Source organism: Staurois parvus, unplaced genomic scaffold (genome assembly GCF_062004578.1).
Source record: "Staurois parvus isolate SC_StPar_1 unplaced genomic scaffold, SC_StPar_1.0 ptg000088l, whole genome shotgun sequence".
In the NCBI taxonomy this organism is placed as follows: Eukaryota; Metazoa; Chordata; class Amphibia; order Anura; family Ranidae; genus Staurois; species Staurois parvus.
The window spans coordinates 127,938-153,910 of record NW_028317884.1 but is presented as its reverse complement, the minus strand read 5'-3'; the positions used below and the strand labels follow the sequence as shown (position 1 = coordinate 153,910).

General features: G+C 39.3%; 1 protein-coding gene across 4 annotated transcripts in view; it reads left to right on the top strand.

Moving 5' to 3' along the window:
• Nucleotides 1-25,973, top strand: part of RNF130 (ring finger protein 130) — a 465,054-nt gene that overhangs the window by 416,907 nt on the left and 22,174 nt on the right. For 2 of the 4 annotated variants that reach the window (XM_089670241.1, XM_089670238.1), the window contains one exon: nucleotides 12,153-12,355. The exons of the other annotated variants lie outside the window; for them this stretch is intronic. In XM_089670241.1, the coding sequence (XP_089526367.1) occupies nucleotides 12,153-12,229 (77 nt within the window). In that variant the 3' untranslated portion in view covers nucleotides 12,230-12,355. Of the gene's footprint in view, nucleotides 1-12,152; nucleotides 12,356-25,973 lie in introns of those variants that run through there. 4 annotated transcript variants of the gene reach the window in all.

Here is a 25,973-nt window from a genome sequence, read left to right as displayed (position 1 = left end):
CTGTGTGTCACGGGGCATGGGAGTCCATTCAAATGAATGGGCTCTCGTTCCCGCTCAGAACGCGGCCCGCACGGCTGCATATATAAGAACCAGGGCTTAGAGAGGTGACCAAGAACCTGATGGCCACTTTGCCTGAGCTCCAGATATCCTGTGTGGAGATGGGACAACGTTCCAGAAGGACAACCATCACTGCAGCTGAAAAAGGACCAGCACTGGACCATAGTGGAGAAATCGGAGGGTAGCGCTGGAGCACGGATATGGTGAATATTGCTAGGCAAACTTTTTTTCTTTTTTATACCGGAAGGGGGAGGGTGTTAAGAAACAAAACTAGAATTTGGCTTTAACCCTTGCAGTGCGGCATACATTGCAGTTTGTACAGTTAAAAGTGTTTAAAAATTAGCATGACATTCCTCTTCAAATCCCATTTGTCAGTGCTGTTTTTCTGACTTTATATTGCTACTCTGCTTCAGGTCATATGATGCACTCTCTACATGCTTAGAATATATAAGATGGTGGAGTGAGGACTTGTGTGCTATGGTGATGTCTGCAATCACATCATCTGCATTATATGATCTTTTTTGGAGCTTGGCTCTGGGCTCCCATCCCATGTCTTCATATGTCACTCACAATTCACCAAGACTGAAAGGAAAAGGAATAAGCCATGCCATGTACAAATGCATGGGCAGGCTTCTTCTAGTGTGATGGGCAGCCTTGTTAATGAATTATGGAATGCACCTCTTACACCCGGTCTCATCGGGTGCGACTTGGTATGCAATTTGCATGCCATGCAACTTGCAAATCGTATGCCAAGTCACACCCTATTGTCCTCTATTAGAGCGGTCATATCAGTTAGGTTCCGGCTTGATCGGAGCCGCAACGATTTCTAAAGTAGTGTATGCACTACTTTTGGTACGATTTGCATAAACATCTTTGTCAGGTGTCTTGCAAATCGCACCTCAATTTGACAAGTCACCAGACTTTGAAATCGTGTAACTTAACTGTAAGTTGCTCGATTTCAAAATCGGCTTTGATGTGACCAGGGTGTTAAAGTTGTACTATAGGCAAAACGTAAAGCGATAATAAACCCAAAAACAAAAGTGCAATATATTCCACTTTACCAATTCTTGGATGTGGTGGCTGCATTCGTTTTTTTTTTTCCCCCCTTTATTTTATCTAGTGATCCAGTCAGTAACACACCCTCTGTCTTAGGGTGTTTTGTATTCTGGATAAAGTATAATAATAATAATAATAATTATTATTATTATTATACAGGATTTATATAGTGTTAACTGTTTGTGCTGCACCTTACAACATGAGGGCAGACAATACAATTACAGTGGAATTCAATACAGTAGGAATCAGAGGACACTGCTCATTCAGAGCTTACAATCTAGAAAGGAGCGTCAAGAAATACAAAAGGTAATAACTGTGGGGAATGAACTGATGGAGAAAATAAAAGTACAGTATTATTAATATACAAGATTTATATAGCAGTTTACATAGTGCTTTACTGCATGACCGCAGACAATGTAGTAGAAGCAGAATAAGTAGTAGAAGTAGTAAAGCAAATCTTTGGACAGCAGCATTGTGAGTTTGGGGAGATCGTAGTATTAGACTAGCAGATTTAGATGGACTTGTCTAACAAATTGAAGCTGAACTCAAGTTACAGTAAACAGCTTTTTCCTTTTGGGATGAAGATTTTACAAAATGTAAAAAAAAGCTGACCATAGTAAGCACGCCTATCAATGTTAAAGCGATACTAAGGGTTCTTCTTTTTTTTTTTTAAATAACAAACATGTCTATATTTACCTACTGCGTGCAATGGCTTTGCACAGAGGAGCATGGATCCTCCTCTTCTCGGGTCCCCCATAGGCTCACCTGGCTCCTCCTTTCTGTCAGGTGCCCCCATAGCAAGTAGCTTAAATGGATGGACACATGGCTCCCACTTCTTGTCTCAGCCAGTGAGGAAGCAGAGACACAGGACAGCCAAGGCTGTTGTGCACATTGCTGGATCTCAGGTAAGTATTGGGGAGCCTGGGGGCACTGCTGAACACACAATTTTTTTTACCTTCATGCATAGAATGCATGAAGGTAAAAAAAACTTGAGCCTTTACAACCACTTTAAAATGTTTTGTCTCAACTCTTTAACTGCTGCTTTGTCTGGACAGCTTAGGGTTTTAAAGGAAGTTGGACGTTGCAAGGGAGGATTTTTATTTTCTGTGGAGTTGGGGTTTAGGTTGCCAACAAATTAAAGTGGTTCTAAAGACTGAAGTTTTTTTTACATTCATGCATGCAAAAAACCACCTGTGTGCAGCTCATCCCCCCAGCCCCCCCAATACTTTCCTGATTTTCCTGAATCCTCATTGCCTTAGAAATCACAGCCAGTGAGTAGGGGGCGAGGCTAAGGCCCGCTCTGTGTGTCTATAGACTGCTTGCTATGAGGGCACTCAGCAAAGGGGAGGAGCCAGGAGTGCTGATAGGGGGACCCAAGAAGAGAAGGATCAGGGCTGTTGTATGCAAAACCATTACACAGAGAAGGCAAATATGACAGGTTTGTTATTTATTTGTTTGGTTTTTTTATTTTTACTTTTTAAAGTCCAACCCTAGCTGTCACACTCAGTACAACTGTTTTATTTTTTAATTTTGTAGAAGCAAAGCTGACCTCAGTGCCTTTTGCAGTGTTGTATGGTTTATCCCAATCCACGTAACTGGACAGCATTCTCTGTGTAAATGTAGAGAAAAATCTTAACAAAGCCATGTTAAAGGAGAAGTGTGGGGTTTGCAAAATAAACAAACATGCATACTCATCTCTATGCTTGCTGCATCTGTGTGACGTTGCAGCTGTTGAAAAATAACTTGCTTACCTGATCAGCAAGCGAAAATAAAGGAAAAAGACTAAAAAAGAAAACTAATGCAGCCATCATATCTAAGAACTGGTAAACTGCAATTTAATACATTCTTGTTTTTGGGATTATTACCACTTTAAAATGACATATAAGAATGCAGTCATTCACTAGCATTACCACAGCAAGTTTTGTTTCTTGGTCCCCTGTACAACATAGTTTTATTACATATTGGTTCTTTAATAAAGTGATTATACCAAAGAATGAACAGCACTGTCACCCTGTAAACCAGTCTTAGATTATAGTAAATTAGATTAGATTGTGTGTAAAATCTTAGATTATGGTTTTAAATGGATTATAAAGCTAAACTCCAAGGGAAGTAAAATGCTTTCCTGCATTGGGGCTGCTTGTTTAGGTCTAGGGGAACAAGAAAAGTACTTTTACTTAGACATCATCCACACCTCCAGGCTCTTGTGGACTGTAAGACCGGTCAGCCTCATCTCCCCTATGCCTTGATGGTTGCGGGTTTTCTAATGTCATCAAGATCAACCCAGGGTTCATAGACCTGCATTGGATGTGTGGAATCTGCCAGAGCAAAAGATGCCGAATCTGCGTAACTCTTCCACAGACACGCAGGTGCTGGCCCAATCCGTGATCACAGATGCAAAGGAAAAACAGAATGGTTGGCCGCACAAACAACAATTTGCTGGATGAAATCCTTTATTGGAATCCTTTACATGCAATATGATAAGAACATGACAGCTCCAAGACCAGGACAGAGAAGCAGCAGACGCGTTTCACACGAACACGTGCTTAGTTATGTGGAGTCTGCCACACAGTCCATTGGAGTGTAGGGAAGTAGAGGAAAGCACTGGCTGCAAGAGGAGTTGAGGATCAAGTACAGTAAGTAAAACTGCTGTCCTGTCCCCTAGACCTAAGCAAGCAGTTACCATTTGGACAGCCCCAGTGCAAGGGAGGATTTTTATTTTCTGTGGAGTTGGGGTTTAGGTAGCCAACAAATTAAAGTGGTTCTAAAGACTGAAGTTTTGTTTTTTTTTACCTTCGTGCATGCAAAAAACCACCTGTGTGCAGCTCATCCCCCAGCCCCCCCAATACTTTCCTGATTTTCCTGAATCCTCATTGCCTCAGAAATCACAGCCAATGAGTAGGGGGCGAGGCTAAGGCCCGCTTTGTGTGTCTATAGACTGCTTGCTATGAGGGCACTCGGCAAAGGAGAGGAGCCAGGAACGCTGATAGGGGGACCCAAGAAGAGGAGGATCAGGGCTGCTGTATGCAAAACCATTACACAGAGAAGGCAAATATGACAGGTTTGTTATTTATTTGTTTGGTTTTTTTATTTTTACTTTTTAAAGCCCAACCCTAGCTGTCACACTCAGTACAACTGTTTTATTTTTTAATTTTGTAGAAGCAAAGCTGACCTCAGTGCCTTTTGCAATGTTGTATGGTTTATCCCAATCCACGTAACTGGACAGCATTCTTTGTGTAAATCTAGAGAAAAATCTTAATAAAGCCATGTTAAAGGAGAAGTGTGGGGTTTGCAAAATAAGCAAACATGCATACACACCTCTATCCTTGCTGCATCTGTGTGATGTCGCAGCTGTCTCATATCTGCTCTGAGATCGAGGACTCAGTAATCACATGACCACGGATCGCTCAATTCTTGGTATGCTCCGAGCGGAGAGCAGTGACCATCAGTCCTGCAGTGGTCACTGGAGCACTTGTCAGGGAAGGGGGTGAGTGCAGCTGGTTCCAGCTCTCAGCAATTTGCAGAGAGGAAGAATCAGCTGTCAATCAGGCAGCTGGGTAAATCATAACAAGATTGTCTGAACCTTTCCAGAGTCTGGAGTGGCTCCGCCACATCAGCTAATAGAACGCTATAGCCAACTGTTGGCTGGATCACAGCAAAAATAAAAAGCAAGTGCACTCCTGTGATCCACAAGAGAAGTATGGCCTAAAAAGCTCTGGCCATACTTCTCTATACTTCTTTTTTGAAAGAAATATATATTCTAAATACTAGAATTACAGACATTAATACTATACAGTTACTAGAATATAATATATCTTATACAGTACAGGACACTGGCAGAATATTCATGCATCATGGGTTATATGCATGTGCCTATAACCAAGGGTGTTTTAATATTTGACCTGTGTCCTTTACTATACTCAAAGATATACACCCTGTTTCAAATTATTATGCAAATTCTATTTAAGTGTCACAAAGATGAAATATTTTGTTTTTCAGTTTAACTCATGGATGGCCATGTGTGTCAGGGCTCTTTTGATCACTGAAAACAATCTCGGACACCTGTGATAATTAGATTGGCAGGTGAGCCCAATTTAAGGAAAAACTACTAAAGGAGGGTGTTCCACATTATTAAGCAGAGCACCATTTTCAAGCAATATGGGGAAGAAAAAGGATCTCTCTCTCTAGTGAAATAGTTCAATGCCTTGGATGAGGTATGAAAACATTAGATATTTCCCGAAAACCTAAGTGTGATCATCGCACTATTAAGAGATTTGTGGCTGATTCAGAGCACAGACGGGTTCGTGCAGAAAAAGGCACATTGAGGAAGATTTCTGCCAGATCCATGCATCGGATTAAGAGAGCAGCTGCTTAAATACTATTACATAGCAGCAAAGATATTTGAAGCTGCTGGTGCCTCTGAAGTCCCACGGACATCAAGGTGTAGAGTCCTCCAGAGTCTTGCAACTCTGCATAAACCTTCTATTCGGCCACCGCTAACTAATGCTCACAAGCAGAAATGGCTGCATTGGGCAGGAAAATACATGAAGACTAATTTTCAAACAGTCCTGTTCACTGATGAGTGCCGTGCAACCCTGGATGGTCCAGATGGATGGAGTAGTGGATGGTTGGTGGACGGCCACTCTGTTCCAACAAGGCTGCGACGTCAGCAAGGCGTTGGTGGAGTCATGTTTTGGGCCAGAATCATGGGAACAGAGCTAGTTGGCCCTTTTAGGGTCCCCGAAGGTGTAAAGATGACCTCTGCAAAGTAGCAAAGTATGTGGAGTTTATGACTGACCACTTTCTTCCCTGGTACAGAAGAAAGAACTATTCTTTCCGTAATAAAATCATCTTCATGCATGACAATGTACCATCTCATGCTGCAAAGAATACCTCTGCATCAATGGCTGCTATGGCGATAAAAGGAGAGAAAGTCATGGTGTGGCCTCCATCCTCCCCTGACCTCAATCCTATTGAGAGCCTTTGGAGCATCCTCAAGCAAAAGATCTATGAGGGTGGGAGGCAGTTTACATCCAAACAGCAGCTCTGGGAGGCTATTCTGACATCTTGCAAACAAATTCAAGCAGAAACTGTCCAAAAACTCATAATTTCAATGGATGCAAGACTTGTGAAGCTGCTATCAAATAAGGGGTCCTATGGTAAAATGTAACGTGACCTGTTAAAATGTTTAAAAAGTTAAAATGTTGTTAAAAGTTTGATTGAAATAGCTTTTGATTTCAGTAAATATGCAGCAAACACAACAAATGACAATTTTCAGTTCTTTACAACCTATAAAGTGTTTTGAAACTTACTCTGCATAATAATTTGGAACAATGCATTGGAAGTTTTTTATGTTTAAAAAAAAATACTGTTATTAGGTTTGTTCAATAAAATTTGAATTGTACTCTTAATAGTTGATAACATGAGAATTATGCTGACTATTATTTACATCAATTATTTAGGTAAATGAGAAAAATATAATTTGCATAATAATTTAACAGTCGATAACAGTCAATTCACTTTTTTTAATTTTTTTTTTTTTGCTACAGTGATCTTTTAAGTATAGTCAGTGGTTTCATAGGAGTAGATTGGGCAGTGTTTGGACGCCTGCTAGATGCTAAAGGTGTCCAGAAGCCTGGTATGAGGCTCTTACACCACTCGTATATAACAGGCCTCGTTTGAACCAAGATAGTCTCTCTATGCATTAACTTCTAGGGAGAATTCACTGGGGTGAAGGAGTCATACTACCACTGTTATCGTCTTCCCCCTCTGAATTCTCCATAACAATATGCTGAAAAATAAATTAAAGTGACAATGCTGCTTAGTAAAAATCTCTGTCCCAGAAGACAAATTTTCTGTTTGGCTGCATATCACATTTTCTTAGGAAAGTACATTTAATTTTGAAACCTAAATAGCATAAAATAATTATTAAAGCTTTTGATTTGGAGTTTGCCTTTCACTTTAGTTAAATCAAGACCTATTTATCTCCCAGAAAGGACAGGGGACAGAAACACAAACTGTTTCAAGACCCCCGCTAGGGCAGCGCTAGGGCAGCGCACCATCTTGGTTGCAATTATGACAAATGCCAATTTTCCTCTTCATAAAAATGACTTTACTCATTATATTTTTAATGAGTTGCTCATAGTAGGACTTACATGTACTTTGCACATGCTATCTTTTTAATAGTTTTTCTGTTTTTACTCTGCTAACTGTGCCCAGATGTACTGGCCAACTTCAGCAATGTTCCATAGGTTCTGATGGGAACAGGGGGCACCCACATATCTGGGTCGGGGTAAAGTTAGTGGAGCAATAAGGGAGGAGAATCCTTGTTTTTAAAATATTAACAAGAGCATGTAAGTCCTACTATAAGCATCAAACAATAAATGTCTTTACCATCACTTTAATTGGAGACTTTTTTCATTCCCTAGGTTCACACCTATGCAGTTTGCGTTTGAGACGTTTCTGCATTGCGGTTTGTGTTGCATGTTGTGCTTTTGCACCTGCCTTTTTCATGCGTTTTCCATTTTTTTTTTTTTTTCTTCTTGCTAGGCAGATTTAAAACGTGGCAAACACGTGCTTTTCTACAGCGTTTTCATTGAAGCCTATAGAACCAAATACACAACTTTTTACGCTCAAAAAAGGCCTTGACCCTTTCCAAAAAACACCGGGTGAAAACACTGAGATGTGAATGTGTCCCATAGGAGATCATGTTAAATGGACTGTACTGCGATTTTGCAAAACACTGCGGAAAATGCATAGGTGTGGGCCTGGGGTTAAGCAGCAACCGAGTGGTCAGTGAAATATTCTATTACACTCAATTTAAGTTCCAAGTGCAGAGCCCTCCCTTTCGGTATGTTCATACGTACTTTATCATATGAACATATCATGCTTATAATGTGTATATACAAATATTAGAAATACCTTTAACTTGTATAGCCATAACATTCAGAAATGCACTCTTGGTTAGAGTATACAGGGTTAACTCTCTTCTGTGTTATTCTTGGCTTCCTTTCCCTGCACATGGAAGTCCTCTGTTTCCTGGTCTGATAGCTTGCACCTTGTAAAATATGAATCTATTGTGACTTGCTCACATTAAAAAGCAAAACAGTAAAAAAAATCCCTCACCCTATCCTAGAATCCCTCTCGTGCCTATACCTATCACACTCAATGGCATGCTCCCTACCCCCAATATCGCCATGTGGACCATGTTGATTGGTTGCTCATGTGTCACAGGCTGCTTCCTTGGGAGGCAGGGGATGTGTCCCATGCTACCTTGAAACCAGAAGTGGTATAGCACAATGGCTGACTGGTTAGCACTTCCACCTGGCAGCAATAGGGTCATTGGTTTGAATCCCAACCACTGCACTACCTGCCTGCAGTTTGCATGTTCTCCCTCTGCCTCTGTGGGTTCTTCCTGGATACTCTGGTTCCTTCCACAATCCAAAGAGATGTTGGTAGGTTAATTGGCTCCTGTCTAAATTGGCCCTAGTATTTGTATGTATGATAGTAAGTTAGGGACCTTAGACTGTAAGCTCCTTGAGGACAGGGTCTGATGTGAATGTACAATATATATGTAAAGCGCTGCTAAATTATTGGCGCTCTATAAGTACCTGTAATAAAGAAATAATTAAGATAAATATAGGCATTAGAGTAAGCCAAGGACAGTGATTCCTGGTCCACACATATTCCAGAGCATGTTTAATGGAATCACGTCATAAAACTGACGTGTGAACATTGCTAATCTCTCTAAAAATGCTAGTTACTTGGCTGTCAAGCTGTCCTTCACTTTCAATCATTTCAGTCACTTTGGAACAAATATATACAGATTAGGATTTCTAATTTTCCAGGTCAGTGAATCAGAAAGTAGTGGCCCTCATTAAAAAAAAACAAAAAAACAAAAAAAAAAACAAACTGTAGTTTCACTTTAAAATAGTCTAACCAGTGCTTCAAGCAGATTAGTATTGCTATATGTTATTTTAGCGTATATTGCACTCTTTTTATGTTACTGCAGCTTGATGAATCAGGGCCAATAGGTCGGGATAATAGCCAGGCAAATAGCATGTTCAGGAGGGGGTGGCCATTAGCACATTTTATTTAAATTGGCAATTTGAGGCACAGTGCTCCTTCTCTTCCCAGTGCCTACACTACCAGTAAAATTCTAAATAGGTACATATCTGCGTAAAAGGGTTACTAGGATGCAGTATTTTCAGTGAGCACCTATTTTGACTTGGGCCCCTTTCACACAGGTGGACTTTGCCAGCGGATCCGCCTGCTCAGTGGGGGATCTTTCTGCTTTTCCCTACTGAGCAAGCGGATGGATGATGGGTCCGTGTCCACTCCACTTATGCAGAGTGGACACGGACACAGCCCACTTTCCTCTATTGGGCGTTTGGATGTAAATGGACTGCCTGTCTATTTACATCCGACACTCATCTGATCCGCTAGACGGAACGGATCCCACATCTGTCTGTTTTAGTGGATCAGATCAGAAGCAGGTATGAGTAAACAGACATATGTCCGTTTACATCTGCCGCTCCATAGAGGGCAATGGATAGTCCAATCAGGTCCACCTGAAAAATGGACAAGCGTATCTGATCGGTCTGCCTGTGTGAAAGGAGCCTTATTGTAACGTTTTCTTTAGTAGGTTTTGTTTTTTGTGCACATTTTTACATGTTGCTGTCCTATATTTTGACTGTCCCATTACATATTATTATTATTATACAGAATTTATATAGCGCCAACAGTTTGCTCAGCGCTTTACAATATAATGGGAGACAGTACAGCAACAATACAGTTCAATACAAGAGGGTTAGGAGGGCCCTGATCCTTGGAGCTTACAATCTTAGAGATTTGCAGATTATCCACCATCACAATTTCTCTGTCTCACTTCTTAACAACTGTTGAGAAAAGACTCCAGCCATACAGCGAGTTTATTCTTTTCATTGGCTCAGTAGATACCTAGACTTGCATTGTAAGGAACAGCAGTAAGTGACAGCCACTCTTCAGCTCTGCAAAGCCGGAAAAAGAGGCAGGGCTTCTATTTCAACAGCAAATATGGATGCCCTATATACATATATAACTATAAACTGTAAACACATATAGGTTTTTAAAACTGTGAAATTCATGGCATTTAAACCAACTTGATCTCTTTAACTTTAAAAAAAACAAAACACACACACAGAAAAAGAATATTCATTACCTTTTGAATGGACATATACATTTGCATCTATAGGGTAAGCTAACGCCCTTGAAAGAGAGCTACAGAGCTAGCTCTGATAACTGATCATCACAGTACTAAGGTTTTGTGTCTTAACTGAGTGTCAATTCCTCATAGCCACCACAGTGCAAATGCTTCCACATTTGCTGGGCAAGTCTTTTTATTTATGTGACCCTGCAAATATGTAAAGCAGCATTAGGACTGCCTTAGTTATTGGCCTGCTTTCCTTTCATCCTGCATGAAACCTCTGCGTTAAAGTGATACTAAAGATCTTTTTTTTTAAATAACAAAAATGTCATACTTACCTGCTGTGTGCAGTGGTTTTACACAGCAGCCTGAATCCTTCATCTTCTCGGGTCCCCTGCTTGTGCTCCTGGCCCCTCCCTCCTGTTGGATGTCCCCCACAGCAAGCAGCTTGCTATGGGGGTACCTGGGCAGGCATGCTCCAAAGCCGCGGCTTTGCATGTCCATTCACACACAGAGCTGTGGCTTGGCCTCGCCCCCTCCCTCTCCTGAGTGGCTCACTGGCTGTGATTGTCTCAGCCAATCAGGAGTGACATTCCCCAGAAAACCAAGGCTGTGGTGGGCATTGCTGGATCTGGTAAGTGGTTGGGGGCGCTGCTACACACAGCAGGCTTTGTAACTTCATGCATAGAATTTATGAAGGTAAAAAACCTGGAGCCTTTAGAACCACTTTAAGTATACCCACCCTAATCAAATGATGGTCCTGTTTATAAAGATCTGTAAAATAATTGCTGTTTGTTTAGTATTATTTAATTGCTATTTTTGTCCTCATTTTTTGTTTGCAATGGAAAGGTGAAACATTGGTGAAAAAGTATATTTAGCAAATTCATCTTACTTATATAAAACAGGCCCTCTTAAAGAGGAGCTCTAGACCCCCCCCCCCCCGACGAAAAAAAAATAAAAGTCAGCAGCAAATGCTGTTCCTGCTGACTTATTATTTCATATAAGAACACTTGCTTGTCCAGAAATCCAGTGGTGGTCTCTCGCGAGCCGATTCTTCAGTAGTCTTTGGCAGTAGGTATCGGCATCTTAGGTAAGGGAAAGCCTCAGTGAAGCCTTCTGTAGTAGTCTACTACTGCGCATACACGAGCCACACTGCGCTTTGTGAATGGTATCTCAGTCCCAGAAGGCTGCGGGGAGACGGAGGAAGGACTGAACATCGCTGCGGAGATCTGACCGAAGTGGGAGCGGGTACCTGTCAAAACCAGGTACCCTCTCCCCCATCCACCCCAAAAAGTGCTAAATGTAGCAGTGGAGTAGTGATGGATGCAAACAAGCGAAACTTCCCCATTTGAGTTTAGTTCCAAGGATTTGTAGAAAAAAAAAATATTCCAGCACCTGAAGAAGGAACAAACTGCTAGAAATGTTTTTAAGGTCTCCAACAACTGTGGTACGCCAAGACTTTAGAGAGCTCCTGAACATTGTCATATGGTTCTGTCATTGTATAATGTTGAGTATCACTCTTTATGTAAGGAAGAGGCAGTCTCCAACTAGTTGCATTCTCTATCATTTCAAATAAAAGAATAGTATCAACACGGAGAGTGAGATCTTTGGGTAACGGCTGTAGCAAGTTCACTGGCTGGAGTCTGGAGGCTATAAAAATTGCCCCAAGTCCCTAAGAAATAAGAAGTGAGCAGGTAATTCATATTAGGCCTAGAACAGAAATATAATTTACACGTGGAAATACCCTTTAAACGTAGTCAACACATAATGGAGGAAATGCATTCTGAAGGTTGTCTATATTTTTCATACATTGTCTCCTCTGCTCCTGACACGTCTTTTCTTTGTGCTCACCTTCCAGAGCAGAATGGTCGTGAAGTGGCGTTTACTGAAACCGAAGAGGACAAGGAATGCTTTTCTTCTTCACACTTCATTTAACAAAGTACAAACGAACTCCCCTTTTTTTTAATAAGACTATTTTTCATTTTTTCTGTGGTGTTACTTTAGTGCCAAAGCTTCATTAAACATGTAAATTGATAATTAAAGCAGTATAATGAAACATAAGGTTTTTGGGTGAATTAATTTCATTCTTTCTCGCCGCTCTTCATGGTTGACAAGAAAGAACAGTGATCCTTTTATGGAAACAGAGCTTGGGGTTGGAAACTTCCAGACAACAGGTCCTAGTACAGAAAAAAGCTGGGCCACCATCAAGTTTTCGAGAAGCCTCTGCAGTTTTCGCAATCAAGTGGTTCACCGTATTGAATGTAGCAGATTAGGATATTTAAATGATCGATAAGGTATTTTCGAAATAAGAATTTTTGACATTACTGTTTGTGACTGCAACACCTTTTAAGTTTGAATGCAAATTGCCCCTTGCAGTAAGAATGTTACTTACTTTTGTAACAGAGAACTAGGAGTGTGCAAGTGTGTGTTCTAGTTTTCAGGTCCTCTGTCAGATTAGTCATAGAGTCAAGTGAACTAAAGCATGCAAGTGCTGGTAATCTTGGTCTGGGCATTAAAAAAAAAAAGAAAAAACTCCTGTTCAAAAAAATTATTAAAGGAAGTCAAATAAAAAGATAAAGTAATAAATGAACAAACCCCTGTTACTATTGAAATCTTACAAAATTTACAATTGTGTTAAATGTTTTATACTGCAGTTAAGAAACATTTTCTTGCATGCTAAGTTCACCATCTAACCTCCACAGAGACTCTTGCGTCACACCCTAAGGGGCACTATTGGGACATTTGTTATGTGGATGTTTCTATATAGTAACAAAGCAATTAAAAGGGAAATGTGTCAATGTAAATGTATCCAAAATTTGTGTATGCTAGTGTTATATAATTTGTGTTTTTAAATGGCAACTGATATTGTATATACTGTATATATCATGTATATTGTAATTTTTTTACTTTATTATATAGCGTTCCTTTGAGTGTTGTTTTTTTTTTTTAAATCGCTAAGCATATTTCTGTTTAGTTAAAAGACAAATATATTGATGCTGCAAGCAGTACATTTTTTACACTTTCACTTGTGTTCATCATAGTCAGGCTCAATAATTGATATCTCTATATAAGACCCATTTGCACTCTCCCTAAGTTGGAAAAAAAAAAAGCTGCCAGCACAAACTAAAAAAGTCTAAAACAAACTAGAATGAAGTGCAATGTTCTAAAGACTACAATGTTGTACTCATAAAAACTGATACCAATCTTTACGAACACAAAACAGATGATAATACTGTTAATATTAAATTGCAATGGTGCCATAAAGTTTGTGAAAATGCTTAAAAATAAACTTGAAATTCAGTCCTTATCCACACTTTGTTATCAAGTTTAATGATCCCCATACCTCGATGTACCAAAATATAAAGTCCATCACACCAACCTGTGTTAAATGCACACTTACATGACCTCAGCCCAGAGTTAGAGTCAAGGAAAGGAATATACAGTTGTGCTCAAAAGATTACATACCCTGGCAGAAATTGTGAAATGTTGGCATTGATATTGAAAATATCACTGATCATGCCAAAAAATGCTCTTTTATTGAAGGATGATGATCATATGAAGCCATTTATTATCAAATAGTTGTTAGGCTCCTTTTTAAATCATAATGATAGCAGAAATCACCCAAATGACCATGATCAAAAGTTTACATACCCTGGAATGTTTGGGCTTACTACAGACACGCAAGGTGACACACACGGGTTAAAATGCCAATTAGAGGTTAATGTCCCACATCTGTGGCTTTTTAAATTGCAATTAGTGTCAGTGTATAAATAGTCGATGAGTTTGTTAGCTCTTATGTGGAAGCACTGACTAGGCTAGATACTGAGCCATGGGGATCAGAAAAGGACTGTCAAAAGTCCTGTGTAACAAGGTAATGGAACTTTATAAAGATGGAAAAGTACATATAAAGATGTCCAAAGCCTTGAATATGCCAATCAGTACTGTTAAATCATCTATTAAGAAGTGGAAAGTTCGGGGATCTCTTGATACCAAGCCAAGGTCAGGTAGACCAAGAAAGATTGCAGCCATAACTGACAGAAGAATTGTCTTAGATTCAAAGAAAAACCCACAGGAAACCTCAAAAGAAAAACAGGCTGCTCTGGAAAAAGACAGTGTGGTTGTTTTTAAGGAGTACAATACGGTGATACTTGAACAAAAATTAGCTGTTTGGTCGAAGTGCCAGATATAAGCTTTTACTGCACCAATGCCACAAAAAAGCCCGGTTACAATATGCCTGATAACACCTTGACATGCCTAACCAGGCCTTTTTGTGTCATTGATGCAGTAAAGGCTTCTTTCTGGCACCTCGACCATGCAGCTCATATTTGTTCAAGTGTCATCATATTGTGCTCCTTCAAAACAACCACACTGTCTTTTTCCAGAGCAGCCTGTATTTTTCTTGTGGTTACCCATGGGTTTCCCTTTGTATCCCGAACAATTCATCTGGCAGTTGTGGCTGCAATCTTTCTTGGTCTACCTGACCTTGGCTTGGTATCAAGAGATCTCCAAACTTTCCACTTCTTAATAGGTGATTTAACAGTACTGATTGGCATAGTCAAGGCTTTGGACATCTTTATATGTCCTTTTCCATCTTTATAAAGTTCCATTACCTTGTTACGTTGTTCTTTTCTGATCCCCATGGCTCAGTATCTAGCCCAGTCAGTGCTTCCACGTAAGAGCTAACAAACTCACTGACTATTTATACACTGACACTAATTGCAATTTAAAAAGCCACAGATGTGGGACATTAACCTCTAATTGGCATTTTAACCCATGTGTGTCACCTTGTGTGTCTGTACCAAGGCCAAACATTCCAGGGTATGTAAACTTTTGATCATGGCCATTTGGGTGATTTCTGCTATCATTATGATTTAAAAAGGAGCCAAACAACTATTTGATAATAAATGGCTTCATATGATCATCATCCTTCAATAAAAGAGCATTTTTTGGCATGATCAGTTATACAGTCAGGTCCATAAATATTGGGACATCGACACAATTCTAACATTTTTGGCTCTATACACCACCACAATGGATTTGAAAAGAAACGAACAAGATGTGCTTTAACTGCAGACTGTCAGCTTTAATTTGACGGTATTTACCTCCAAATCAGGTGAACGGTGTAGGAATTACAACAGTTTGCATATGTGCTTCCCACTTGTTAAGGAACCAAAAGTAATGGGACAGAATAATAATCATAAATCAAACTTTCACTTTTTAACACGTGGTTGCAAATCCTTTGCAGTCAATTACAGCCTGAATCTGGAACGCATAGACATCACCAGACGCTGGGTTTCATCCCTGGTGATGCTCTGCCAGGCCTCTACTGCAACTGTCTTCAGTTCCTGCTTGTTCTTGGGGCATTTTCCCTTCAGTTTTGTCTTCAGCAAGTGAAATGCATGCTCAATCGGATTCAGGTCAGGTGATTGACTTGGCCATTGCATAACATTCCACTTCTTTCCCTTAAAAAACTCTTTGGTTGCTTTTGCAGTATGCTTTGGGTCATTGTCCATCTGCACTGTGAAGCGGCGTCCAATGAGTTCTGAAGCATTTGGCTGAATATGAGCAGATAATATTGCCCAAAACACATCAGAATTCATCCTGCTGCTTTTGTCAGCAGTCACATCATCAATAAATACAAGAGAACCAGTTCCATTGGCAGCCATACATACCCACGCCATGACACTACCACCACCATGCTTCACTGATGAGGTGGTATGCTTAGGATCATGAGCAGTTCCTTTCCTTCTCCATACTCTTCTCTTCCCATCACTCTGGTACAAGTTGATCTTGGTCTCATCTGTCCATAGGATGTTGTTCCAGAACTGTGAAGGCTTTTTTAGATGTCGTTTGGCAATCTCTAATCTGGCCTTCCTGTTTTTGAGGCTCACCAATGGTTTACATCTTGTGGTGAACCCTCTGTATTCACTCTGGTTAAGTCTTCTCTTGATTGTTGACTTTGACACACATACACCTACCTCCTGGAGAGTGTTCTTGATCTGACCAACTGTTGTGAAGGGTGTTTTCTTCACCAGGGAAAGAATTCTTCAGTCATCCACCACAGTTGTTTTCCGTGGTCTTCCGATTCTTTTGGTGTTTCAGATCTCACCGGTGCGTTCCTTCTTTTTAAGAATGTTCCAAACAGTTGTTTTGGCCACGACTAATGTTTTTGCTATCTCTCTGATGGGTTTGTTTTGTTTTTTCAGCCTAATGATGGCTTGCTTCACTGATAGTGACAGCTCTTTGGATCTCATCTTGAGAGTTGACAGCAACAGATTCCAAATGCAAATAGCACACTTGAAATGAACTCTGGACCTTTTATCTGCTCATTGTAATTGGGATAATGAGGGAATAACACACACCTGGCCATGGAACAGCTGAGAAGCCAATTGTCCCATTACTTTTGGTCCCCTAACAAGTGGGAGGCACATATGCAAACTGTTGTAATTCCTACACCGTTTACCTGATTTGGATATAAATACCCTCAAATTAAAGCTGACAGTCTGCAGTTAAAGCACATCTTGTTTGTTTCATTTCAAATCCATTGTGGTGGTGTATAGAGCCAAAAATGTTAGAATTGTGTTGATGTCCCAATATTTATGGACCTGACTGTATTTTCAATATCAATGCCAAAATTTCACAATTTCTGCCGGGGTATGTAAACTTTTGAGCACAAGTGTGTGTGTGTGTGTGTATAGAGATATATATATATATATATATATATATATAATTTGTGCAACCTTGGTGCATGAGCCATGGTGCATGAGATGCTGTAATCTAAAAAATAAAAGTTAAAAATACTGTATACTAGATCCACTGAAGAGAAAAAATGGAAAATCATTCATGGTCTGGGATTTTACAGATGTGGGAGATCATAGGCATATAAAAAAAACTAACAAAAAACCTTAAGAAAAGGATTAATTACACAACACATACCACTGGAAAAAAAACAACATAATTAAACATTTCAATACATGTAATACAGAAGGGATGGCATATCCACTCTAACGTCTTTGTGGATTACAATATGTAGGTAGGACAAAAAGGAAACTTTTAGTAAAAGAATTCAGGACCATATTTATAATATATCAATATGTTTGAAAAAAAACATGAATGAAAGCATGGTTTATCACAATAAAGATCCTTCTCTACTACAATTTTAGGATTTGTAGAAATATAAAGGCCACTGGAGAAGGAGAAATACAATTAAAACCCTTAGTCAGAAAGAATCCCAGTGGATATATGAATTACAAACATTGGCACCCAAAAGAACTCAAAACTGACTTTGATTTAAATTGCTTTATAAATGACTTTTAAGGATCTTTATAGGAAGAGTGAAATACTATATTTATCCATAGGTGGTAGTAGGGAATATTTTTATACTTGGATACATTTTATGAAAAAAAATATATTTTATAATCAGTGTTTTAATATAAATTTTTTTATAGTATCTTAATAATAGAGAAGATGAGCTCAGTTTTAATTTATGTATTAGCTGGCTAGCATCCAATGTTGCTATAGCAATGGTGGATTAAACAATGGACTACAGGACAGTCTGTGTAAAGCACGAAGCCCTGATACCCTGAAGATGTCACGCGATGCTATGACAACACGTTGGGCGGAGCTGGGTGACATGATTTCGTACCGATATCGGAAGTGAAGGACCAACATTGACTTGCATTATCCTCAATGGTTTTATTGTGGAGGCGCAATTGGTTACCATAATAAATGGATGTTTGCATACTACACTGTGGAGGGTCCCTCTTGGTTCTGAGCCTCTTCTAGTGGTGAAGCGGAGTCCTGACACTTTATAGAAGTATAGACCTTCTGTGGTGGATGGTGTGGATTTGGGAGAGTTACCTGTTTATCTGGCACCTGTGGAGAGAAGACTTTCATGTGCAGTGTGAGCTATATTGTGTGGTTCATGGAGTGAAGGTGAGGGCACAATTCTCACAGGAGGTGAAGTACTTGGTGGAGTCATGGTGTCACAATAAAATAAGACAAAAGTAGTATAGCCACATGTTCACAGACTTTATTTTACTTGAGACTTTAATTTGACAATTAATGTTTTCATTATTGTATGTGCAACACTGGAGTTGTGGTGTCACAGCTGCAAGAGTTCTTTTGTTGCAATTCATGATTATTTGGCATATTTTGATCACTGATAACACACTAGTAATATTTATGTATCCATTAAGCTGCACAGCACCCCATATGTCGTGTTTTCATGTCATCTCTGGTCCACTTGTGCTCTTCTTGTGCAAAGCTTTATGTTGTGTGTGGTTTTTTTTTTTCTCATGTAACAGTTGGTAATATGAGCATTTTGCTCTCTTTTATTACTCTTATCGTTATGATTGTTACACTTACTTTCTTTTTGAAAATTCAATAAAAATGTATTGAATGAAAACAAAATAAAATATATTTTATGGGAAGCACTATGGGATAGCTGTATATTTAACTTTGAGCATAATACCATGGAACCTAGGAGTTCTATACTCTAGAGGAGGTCAGAGTGTGCATTCAATACCCTTAAAGGGACGAAAGCATGAATAGACCTTTTTTTGTATACTAGAGGTCCTACAGAAAAGGTGAGCACAACTAGTATTTATTTATTTTTTTTAGTTTTGTACAAAACATACACTTTATGCACCACAATGTCAGGCTGCGTGATGCGCTGTGCTGCCTTACATTGCAGTGAGATTTGGCATGGTGCTCTGTGATAAAATGCAACATGTCTGCATTTTATCACAGCATGCTGCAGGACAGCGCAGGGCTGTGTTGCAGTGTGAATGGGACACATAAAAAATAGTTTTCTGTGTGCAACTGCAGTAACAAACATTTTACCATGCTGTAAAACATCTGTCACCACATATAGTGTGAATAGGCCCCTATAGCTTTCTAATTTGTGCCCCTGGTATCCAGATATAACCCTTCCCTGGTGTCCATCAATTGTTAATGCATCTGCACCATGTGCATGATGAGCAGCACGCTCAGCCTGGTTATAGCATTGCCTTTCTCTAGTTTTGTCTGCATTGTGTCATCGGTGACACCAATAAATGGTGTAGCTGAGAGCAGGCAAATTCATTGATGCATGCACCCAACAACTTTTTTCCCTAATAATAGATAGCCCTTCCACAGGTAATTGGTTGCAAGGTACACGTCAGGCACCTTTTACTCCCAGACACAAGTCTTATCCCATTATTTTGCAAAAGTAGTTTTTCTAGCTTCCAGGCAGCTATGACATCACAGCATCACTACTATTTCTTCCTAATATTTGAAGCGCATTGTACCCACAATGAAACTGAAACTTTGGTATAAAAAAAAAATATATAAAGTTTGTCTTCATTTTTATTTTAGGTGACTTTACAGGCTGACTGATTGTTGATGGCTAGGATCCAATTGTACTTTGACCAATGGCATGAAAATCTAAGCCTTCAGAAATTAGCACATCAGTTTTATAACCAGCAGTTTTAAGAATTTAAGATATATATATATATATATAAAACCAGGAACTCACCTTAGATAAAATGTCCTTCCCTTCCTTCCACGAGTAATCAGTAACCTTACCCTGATCAAATGAAACCCAGTATCTTCACATGGCGAGCCAGCAGTATTATCCACCATTTATTGTGCTCCCCTTTTGTACATACAAAGTAAATATGAACAATCAAAGTAATAATGTGCAGTAACATAAAGTAATCAATCAAGTTTTGGCTTTCTGCAATAAAACAAAATTTAACTTTTGAATTGTTGCACTGGTTTCTTGCACTTGGAAGAATGCATTGAATAAGCAAAGTCTAGGTGTCTGTTTAATATTTTTTTTACGTTCACTAGTAATTCTGTTACAAGTACCCTTATGTAATGAGGTGTTTAATCAGCTCTCCTAATTCCAGAAGCCGATGGGAGCATTTGGTATAGCAAATAACAGAACTTCTGTTTTTTGATGATCTTGAGAAAGTAAAAACTGGTGGAGCTTTCAGTGAGCAATCTTGGCACAGTCAGCTGGCACAAAGCTAAAGTGTATTGATTTTTTTTTTTCCTCTAAGTAAACTTCGATATACTGTTCATGTCATAAAGCTTTAGCATGCATCATCTTTACATAACAGCGCTTTCCAAAACTCTCTGAGGTGAGTTGCCTGACACAGCCCTTTTTCCATATGATAGGCAAAATTCTCTGCTTATAACCACCTTTTAAAGGTTCAGGCTTTTCACTTACATTTGTTCCCACATCACCGTGTGAGCAATAGCAAGAGTCCTCAGGGAAAGCAGCAAGTGTAGGAACCACAGTCACAGATGTGACAAGGGAGCCCTGCAACTGGTGGGGTTGATGAACATTTCAGCCACCACGGTGTCAGGGCCTGGGTCTGAATCTGGGACCTCTTCTGTGTCTGGCAATGTCTCTTTATGCTGAGCTACCTGGAATGTCAGACAGCTCCTTGAATTCTCCTTCCTTGTTTTTTGTGAACCTTGAACCCTTTGCTCCTCCCAGAAACTTCCTGATTTAACCACTTCAATACCGGGCACTTTTACCCCCTTCCTGCCCAGGCCAATTTTCAGGTTTCAGCAGTCTCACACTTTGAATGACAATTGCGCGGTCATGCAACACCTTACCTAAACTAAATTTTTATTATTCTGTTCACACAACTAGATCTTGCTTTTGGTGGTATTTAATCACCACTGGGGTTTTTATTTTTTGCTAAATTACCAAAAAAAATGAAAATTTAAAAAAAAAAAAGGTTTTTCTTTCTTTCTGTTATAAAAATTTGCAAATAAATGTTTTTCATAAATTTAGGCCAAGATGTATTCTGCTACATTTCTTTGGTGAAAATAACACAAATCAGTATTTATTTAGTCTGTAGGAAAGTTAGGGAGTTCACAAACTATGGTACATATCTAAAAATGAATCAATCCTGAAATACTGACAACCAATCTAATTTTTTGAGGCCCAAAAATGTCACACAGTTCAGATATCCCCCAAATTACCCCTTTTTGCAAAGTAGACAGTCCAACGTATTAAGAGGCATGGTGAGTTTTTTGTAATAATTTTTTGGAAAGTGAAGAAATTAAAAAATTATTTTCACAAATTTTTTTTTTTTACATACTGTCACCAGGGCAGTACAGCATCATCATATAACTGGTGTGGTGATGATCAGGGACACTGGTGACAGTATGAAAAAAAAGTGATAATTTTTTTTTTCATATTACACTATCACTAAGTAGTATAATGTTACCATAGTAACCATCAGTATTTTTTTTTTACACAATTTGATTGCTTATAGCAAAGAATTTCTTTGCTATAAGCAAGCATTTAACTGAATGAAATCGATTCATTCAGTTTTTTTGTTGTGATTAGCTGTGATTGGCCACGACTAATCACATGACACAGATGGGCTGTGATTAGCCCAGCCTGTGCATGTGATCACTGTGACCATTCACAGCTAGAAACACTTATATACAATGGATGGCATGAAAGGAAGCCATCCATTGTTTACAACTATTATATACCACAATGTGCCACGCTTCACTTAAAACTATACATCAGTTGCCATTACTTATGTTGCATATCAAAAATGTAAACAATATTGTAAAATATAAAAGAAAAATAAAGAAATAGAAAAAAAGCAGTGTCAATATCCAATAGCAGTGTCCATGTGATTAATAAAAAAGTCCGTATATAAAATTTCCTCAGACTTGCATAGTTCACGTTAAGATGCAGTAACGCGTGCTTCCAAAATAAAATGTGTGGGAAATAACTTGCATAGACGTTCCCCCCCACCGGTTGTGCTCTCACCTCAGGTATATGACCAAACCGTTAAATGAGGTCATATAATGCTTGTGTTCCTTTAAATGGGCCAGTGTATGGATAATATGATATCTTGCTGTTTGGGGTCCTTCCCCACTCAAACAATAATCTTCCCTTCCATGGTTGTTAATATAGAGGAATGAATCAAATCACAGTGTATTATCCTTTAAAAAGCCTTTTTATTAATAAAAGTAATGCACTCACTATATACTCTGTGTATAAAACCGCTTTGTTCACAAATGTGTCCTCCAGAACTTTTCCTATGGTGAAACACCTAAAATTACCAGCTGGTGTCAGTATGGTACCTTCGAGCGTCGTGACATCAAAGCCCCTCCCCTACACATTACGCCACCGATCACGTGGCTTCATCAGGGGGAAATCAATCGTTTGAGTGGAGAAGGACTCCAAACAGCAGGATATCATCTTATCCATACACTGGCCCATTTAAAGGGACACAAGCATTATATGACCTCACTTAATCACTTAATGGTTTGGTCTTATACCTGAGGTGAGAGCACAACCAATGGGGGGGGGGGGCACGTCTATGCAAGTTTTTTCAGCATATAGTATTTTATTTTGGAAGCAGGAGTCACTGCATCTTAAAGTGAACTATGCAAATCTTAGGAAATTGTATATACTTTTTTTTTAATCAAATGGACGCTGCTATTGGATATTGACACTGCTTTTTTCTGTTTCTTTATTTTTTCTTATTTTATATTTCACAATATTGTTTACATTTTTTTATATGCAACATAAGTAATGGCAACTGATGTATAGTTTTAAGTGAAGCGCAGCACATTGTGGTATATAATATTGATTTGGCACACTAGTATGAGTATGTGTAAGGTGCAGGCGATTCACAATTAGCACTTCAGTAGGTTTTTCACTCACATAGCAGCTCACAAGCTTTCACATTTTTTCATTGTTTACAACTGTCATGTGACCTGTTGTGATTGGTCACATGGTATTGGCAATCAGGTCGGTACATAGATCTGTCATCGGCCGTATCTGAGGTACATAGCTGGTGACCGATCTCGCCACAGTGTGGCCCTGCGAGCATGCGCAAGGTGCGATCTGGGAAGGACATCATATGACGCCCTCCTGGATCGACAAGAGTCCCGCCCAGCCATCATTTTACTATAGGCCAGGCGGGGAGTGGTTAAGCCATGTCTCTGCACTTCCAGCCTACCAAATAACTGCTGCCTTCTCCAGCCAATATCCCACTCTTGTCTCTCGTTCTGCCATCCGTACCTTCGCTACCACTTGTTACCGACATTTGGCTTGTTTACTGACTATGATTCTGTTTGATGCCTACTTGCTATATCTGCTACTGGACTATGGCTTTCTCACCTCCAGTTAGTGCAATCCTGAGAACCATGACCTGGTACTAACATGCAGCAAAACCCAGCTCCACAGTCAGGAGCTCTGGTGAATACCGGTTAGTACTTAGACACCGCACCTGCATCATCTGCCAGGGTGACCTGGTTGTATACCTATCCTGCTAGTTGGTGGGAGGGTGTGACCAGTGGACTTCTGTACTCCGTAACTGGACCAATGGACAGTGACCTTTCTCATTGCATCTTATGCACTTTGTCACGTGAAATCACATCAGACAACAAAGTGCAGGGGACATATGGTCAAGTGTCTGTGCCCTGCACTTTACAAAAAAAAAAAAAAATATATATATATATATATATATATATATATATATATATATACATGCACACACACTGAGCGCTCCGTGAGGACGTCGATGACGAAACGCGTAGGGCAGAGCCTTTGGATGTGACATTAGCACGCTCCTGGTCCGCTTGTACAGCGCATGTGCAAGCTAGGCTGGGCTAGCTTTTATCTGTTTGCGATTTACACTGGTGTCGGTCTGGGCACCATTTTCTGTAAGTGCATTCTTTTTATTAAAGCTGTGATTTCATGATATACTGCACCATGAGCTCTTGGTCACCATGGTCTTTCTTCTGAGTGGCGTTTTATACCTCAATGCGGATGCCTATCAGTTACTTTTGAAGTGGATACTCAGCTCTGCAGAGCATCACTCCTTGGAATTTATACCAAAAGTCTCAAGTGTTGCCGCTACTACATAGATCATCGCTCCCAGAGCAACAAGCGCTATATGCTGATTTATCACAGAATCAGCATATTGCTCTGGTGAGTTTTACCTAACCTATTTTGGTGGTGGATTCACTTGGTGATATATTTTTTATTGGACACTACTGATTATTTCGTATTTCATCTGCACTTTGGACTTTTTATTTATTGGACTTCACTTATATATTTATTTGATTGATATTTTGTTTGTTTATTTTCAGCGCAACCTGTTTTAATACAAGTCATTACCAGTGTGCAAAGGTCACATAGTTACAGTACATAGTTGGTAAGGTTAAATAAAGACACTAGTCCATTCAGCTCAACCTGTGTGTGTGTTCACGTAAAAATCATTCCCATATCCCTGTGTTTTAAGATACCTGTCCAAGAGTACTTTAAAACTATCAATGCTTCCCGCTGACATCACCAATTGTGAAAATTGGTGAAATTGTGAAAATACCACCCTGACAGTGAAAACCCCCCTACGCAGTTTGGGATTAAACCCCATCTCCTCTAACTTCAATGAGTGGCCATGTGTCTTCTTACTCCCTGAGACTGAATAGTTTATTCTGTATACTAGAATCTCTATTGAGGTATTTGTATATCGCTATCATATCCCCTCTCAAGTATCTCTTCTGCAGGAAGAATAAGTTTAATGCTTGTAGCTGTTGCTCCTAACTGAGGAACTATTTGCTTTGGAAGAATATATTGCGTTGGGTGCCCTACATGTGTTGATGTTGCTGAACTGTTAGTTTAGTTTTTTACATTTTAAAATGGGGTGCCTCAAGATGATACATAATTTTAAAGAGTGCGTTGACTGAAAGAAGGTTGAGAAACACTGAACTAACCTATTGTCTGATATGGGTGAGATTTTTCCTTCTGTCCCTGCGTCTACACAGATTGTCAGAGAAGTGAAGAACAAGTTTTAATAAAGCAGTAATGGGGAAAAGATTAGTTGCTGGTTTACTATCTATACAACAACAGGCCTATTATGTTTACTGTATAGTTTATGTTGCAATTGGAGTGCAGTTGATGAAAAATATTTGTATCAGAATTTAGTGAGGTGATCTTGTTTCAAAGGTAGTCCGAGAACTTGTTGATGTCATTACTGATATCATCTCAATTTTCTTTGGTGATACAGATGATCAATAAGGTACCTTTCTAACTTTTCCTTTATTCATCCTTTCACGGCCTGTCACCCTTGATCAAACAAGGCTCAGTACAGCTTGCAATTACCAGAGGAATTTTATCTGGCAGAAGATAGCTGTAAATGACTTTAGGTATATGAATGACTTTGTGAATGTCCTCTCTCCTTTCCTTCTAGAAGTGCTGCATGCAAGTCCTTCTTCCTTGGACAAAGCAGTTGAGTACTGTGCATGATACCTGATTCTTACTGACCTTTCACTTCAGTCTTTTATTCATTAATCATTATGAATTACAGCTGGGGTGTACAGACCTCCAATGATGTATGGGCCAAGGAAGCCACTTATTGACATGATGTAATGCATTTGAGCGAGGAATAAATAGGCTACATGGGGAAATTAATCATTAAACTTCCAGTTGTGAGACACATCCGATATATAGTTTATAGATGCACTCCTTTATGAAGACTTCATAGGAAGCTTCCTTTCCCCTGTATATCTCATCTTCTAGAATACACTTTATAGATTTGTATAATTCAAGCTCCATAAACCAGGTACATTACAGTCCAACCACTATACTGCAGATTATCTAATCATATATTTACTTATTACAGGTATTTATATAGCCCTGACA